Below are 4477 nucleotides of genomic sequence, written 5' to 3' on the forward strand. Positions count from 1 at the left end.
ATTTTTAGACCCGCGATTAAACGATTGAAAAATATCCGGAGCTGATGTCAATTCAAGAAAAAAAATCCCTGCTGAGGTTCAATATTCCACTATATTTAGTCAAACTCTCCAGTTCTTATTTATTGCGGATTCGTAGTGACGATTCTTTGACAGAAAAGCGCGCATTTGCAGCGAATGATTACGCGCGCTTGCAAAAGGATTGGTCAGGAAGCAATTTTTGGAAAACCGACCTGGTAACCACATAAAACCTTTTATCCAGGATTTTACCGCGTAAACTACGATAGCACCCTCCGAGAAAATTTGGCTTCCGCTCTCAAGCAGGACAATTTCTCGGGCATCCACGTGACCAACAGAGCCCAATGGGTGGATGACTCCTACGCCCTTGCCAGGGCCGGCTATTTAACATTCGGACAAGTCCTAAGCAACGTGGAGTTTCTGGAAAACGAAACGGAATATTTCACCTGGTATCCAGCAGCCACGCTTTTCAACTATTTACTGCAACGGACTGGCACTAGTCAACTCCTAGGAGCCAGACTGACGGTAAGAAGACTTTTACCAAGAACAGAGTGAATGTATGCAATTTATTGGATTTCTTCAGTCACATCTCTTGTCGTTGCTGGAGACTGCCGTGTCCACATATGCACTGGATGAACTGGACGAGTCGCAACACGTTAACACTCTAACATCCATTCTAATCAACACCTACGCTTGCAAATATGGACACACTACCTGCACAAATGCTGCCAAAACCCTGTTTAGAACCTACAAGAGTTCTTCTGATTTATCTTCCAGGTGCGCAACTCAAGTTTTAAATACAAATTTCACCCAGATTTATGGTTGATGTTTGTTAAGTAAAATCGTACAGGCATTTAAGAGACTTATTTTAAAAGAACTGATAATATTAATGTAAAACCTCAAAGGTCCTGGTGAAGACTTTTGCGGTATTTTAGGGCCTAAAGCCCGAGAAATTCACCAGTTTTTTAACAAACTTTGCTAATTCCAGGCCAAATATCAACATTCGATCTCTGGTCTATTGCAACGCAATAAGATACAGCGACAACATCACCGGCGACTGGCAGTTCCTCTATGAAAAGTACCAAGACAGCGCTCTTTCTGGAGATTCCAGCTACATTTGGACGGCGTTGGGCTGCGCCAATGATACTGATGTCCTTAAAGCGTTAGTACTGGAATCAAAGTAAATCAATACCCATTTGGTACTCAATGTCTTGCAGATTCTTATCCAAAGTACTGGAAAATGACGACGTGATCACTTCCTCCTTGTACGGATCAGTTTTCTCCACTATTTATGTTGCTGGTGAAGTTGGGCTGGACACAGTCCTGGACTTTTTCAGCGACAACTATGCTGCTATTCTGGAAGTGTACGCATCTACGTTCGGTTAAAAACACCAAGAAAAACACTTTGATTTTCCAGATATTCCAATGCAGGCAGCGTGCTAACTGGACTATCCTCATACATCACCAAGACCTCCCAAATTGAAAAGGTAACTTTTCTTCGAAAGCTGTAAACGTGATGATAATAACGAACTTTCCCAGCTGGAAGCCCTCTTGGCCACAGTGGGCACAGACAGCACACTGGCCGCACCAATCCAAACCGCTTTGAATACAGCCAATGAGAATCAGGCCATCATTGAAGCGCACAGAGCTTCGCTTCACGAATACTTTGGGCTTGACACCACCAGCACCCCCAGTACCACCAGCACCACTACTACCACAACAGCTGCTCCTGATGGCAATGATGAAGAAAATGGAGATGATGAAGAAGAGGTTGAGGGAGATGATTCTGCTGAAGTTGACAGTGCCACCACTTTGAGTAGAACCGGTCTGGTTGGTTTGGTGGTAATTGGACTGATCAACAGTGTGTACTTTGGACTGTGAATAATCCGTGGGGGGGTTCAAAAAGATAATCTTAGACTACTGAAGAATAAATGATAAGTTAATGATTAAACCTGAAGTTTTGATTCAGTTTATTTATTGTTCCTTTAACCAACCGCAAGAAACGGAACTGAATAGTTGAAAAATGGTGAGAATGGAGAAGAGTTCAATGAATCGTTACATCAGAGCAGTTGGTGAAGGATCAAAAGCTGGATTAATTTTTATCGCCTTTGTAAAAATCAACCAAATACTTCACTATTAAAAAAGATCAAAGCAACCAAATTCTTTTTCTCGATTTACCATTTAAGAAGAATCTAGACTAATGCGAAGCTTTGTCATATATAAAACCTACTCATAACTAACGCCCAATACTGGTGTTTTGGGTCAAAAGACCTAACAGGAAGGTTTTAAAAATGTTCTACCGGAAAGTCCCCCATTCTCCCTACCATTTTGGGTTCATTCTTTAATGCCCATCCCATTTCCATTTTCTGCTGGTAAATTTTAAATTAGTTTCGGCTTCTCGAATTTTTAGTGCTTCATTGGAATAAACAGTGAAAGACTGTCTACTCTCGACAAACGAATTCTACAAAAATTATGGACTTTGAAGCTTGTTTTCAATGCTGCGAGCACCTGAACTGAATGAAGGTTAATTCATTAATATTCTAGACGCCTTACTGTAAAATCCCTAATCCACTGTTTTTTCTACGTGGAAGCTCAGATGAAATCCCATGACTTGGAAATTTAAGCGGTATTAACCTGATGATTAACTTAAAGGATTTCATTCCACTTCACAGTAATCAGCCCACACAGAAATTTCTACAGCTATAACAAGTSCCTAATTATCGCAAATCGATGCTCTGATGTAATCATCGTTTAATCAAGTCGTTTTATCGATTATTTATTAATCYTCATGCACTTAGCCGGGTTAAACTACACGAACTTATGATGACCAAATTGAAGATTTTACGCCATTGAAGATAAATTCATACTTGGTCTAAACAWGAAACTTTCAACAAATATTTAAAAGGAAAAGCTRCGGCGAATTCTATTGCWTGATTGTACAATGTATGATCTATTTCAACAGCTCCAAAAATAAAAAAAAATAAAAAAGTAGTAAACSTACGAGKGATTCAGAAAAACAATCGAARAATTACATTTTTTCATTTCCCATCAAACTAAGCACTGTCGCAATATTGTTTCGGCTAATAAAGTAACGAATGTTCCATTGATAGTAGAGCTTAYAGRTCTCAATGWCGMTAATAAAAATTAGTTGTACTTAGCGTTTATGTTGGTTTTAAAAATCAGACAATASTTTTCGACGACGTTTCCTTGATTCTGGCCTCAGCAATTAACGCCACACGCAATAAATAATAATAATCTAAATCAGATTATTACAAAAACTCGCTCTATATGGGATTAAACAGACTGAGAGATTTTAAACGCTTACTTTTCTGATAAGATAGCGTACTTTATAAATATGTGGAAAAAAATTTCTTTATCAGCTTTAGTGGTGGCCAGGTAAGTTTCAGATGGTAAATTCAAAGAATTCCGGTAAATTATTATCTAATATAACATAATCAGCCATACAAAATGAAGCCATCTCACCTCTGGAGCTTGTTCTTCTGCTTCGCGTTCAACTTGGTAAAGTCTCAAGGATATCGACTTCCGGAAACTCTGATTCCTTTCCGATATGAAGTCGATCTGGTGATCCCTGAAGCGGCTTTTAGCGCCCAAAGCGCCAACTTTACAGGTACACATTCGAATATTTCATGCTCTCTATCACAATAGTTTTTTTCCAATTTTTAGGTAGTGTTTCCATACAGTTCACAGCAAACACTACCACATCGGAAATAAATTTGCATCATAGAGTGTACGCCACAAGTATTCTTCTAAATGATAGCGCTGGAGGGAGCATCTCGGCCGCTAATAATACGTATAATGAAACAACAGAAATCTTGACCATTTACTTAGTTGAAGCCTTGGTTGTTGCATCGACCTACACTTTGCAGATTGAGTAAGACTTTCATTTAGTACTAGGATTTGATGTGGAAATTGATAGTGATTGGAAGCTCCAGTTTTTGAGATAAGATTTGTACAGAGCAGCCGCTGTAAAAGTTACAGCTTGACTTAAATGCATATACAAATGCTACCTTTAAATGTAACACGCTGTGGTTCAAATAGCAAAAGCCCTAATAAGGAAATCGATTGTAAAACGCTGTGCAGTTCTTGTTAAAGGTGTTCGCCTAAATTGCAAACTTTTGAAAGTTGAATCCGCATGGAGGATTGTTTTTGAACAAAACTGATGATTGAGGGTAGAGAAAAGTTTTTCCAACCAACTTTTAAATAATTTTTAAATTTACGCACGCACTTAAATACCTAGAACTCCCGACTTGTTTCCTTTTGCCATTCGACAGAAATTTTGATTTTAAGCCCATTTGAAGCCCAGCAGCATTTTTAGGCCAGCATTTTTAGAAGTTTTTATTTCAGGGATTAATAAGCAATTAGATATATATTTCACGCTAATATTGATCCAAATCTAGTCAGATTTTACACTTAAATTTTTATTTAAAACAACATCAGTTGG

At 38.5% G+C, this 4477-nt stretch overlaps 2 protein-coding genes across 2 annotated transcripts; both read left to right on the forward strand.

Moving 5' to 3' along the window:
* Positions 1-243: 243 nt before the first annotated feature.
* Positions 244-1966, forward strand: LOC125505726 (membrane alanyl aminopeptidase-like; the record flags this gene model as incomplete). The annotated part of the gene is made up of 6 exons (XM_048670052.1): positions 244-540; positions 599-792; positions 1004-1177; positions 1233-1379; positions 1433-1502; positions 1555-1966. Coding segments are annotated over 6 exons (1224 nt in total), but the record flags the coding sequence as incomplete, so codon positions are not given.
* Positions 1967-3437: 1471 nt separating this feature from the next.
* LOC125505725 lies at positions 3438-3934 on the forward strand. Its single transcript, XM_048670051.1, has 2 exons — positions 3438-3643; positions 3700-3934. Exons 1-2 carry the CDS (start codon positions 3484-3486, stop codon positions 3909-3911), a joined length of 372 nt encoding a protein of 123 aa, XP_048526008.1. The 5' UTR covers positions 3438-3483; the 3' UTR covers positions 3912-3934.
* Positions 3935-4477: the final 543 nt, after the last annotated feature.

The sequence above is a fragment of the Dendroctonus ponderosae genome, unplaced genomic scaffold, assembly GCF_020466585.1.
Source record: "Dendroctonus ponderosae isolate FM_Combo_2020 unplaced genomic scaffold, Dpon_F_20191213v2 Dpon_F_20191213_968, whole genome shotgun sequence".
Taxonomy (NCBI): domain Eukaryota; kingdom Metazoa; phylum Arthropoda; class Insecta; order Coleoptera; family Curculionidae; genus Dendroctonus; species Dendroctonus ponderosae.

Bases quoted from the DNA above. Each gene is read 5' to 3' on its own strand.
- LOC125505725 (XM_048670051.1), top strand. From the start codon at position 3,484: ATGAAGCCATCTCACCTCTGGAGCTTGTTCTTCTGCTTCGCGTTCAAC. The intron at 3,644-3,699 runs GTACACATTCGA...TCCAATTTTTAG, and splicing joins CCAAAGCGCCAACTTTACAG to GTAGTGTTTCCATACAGTTC.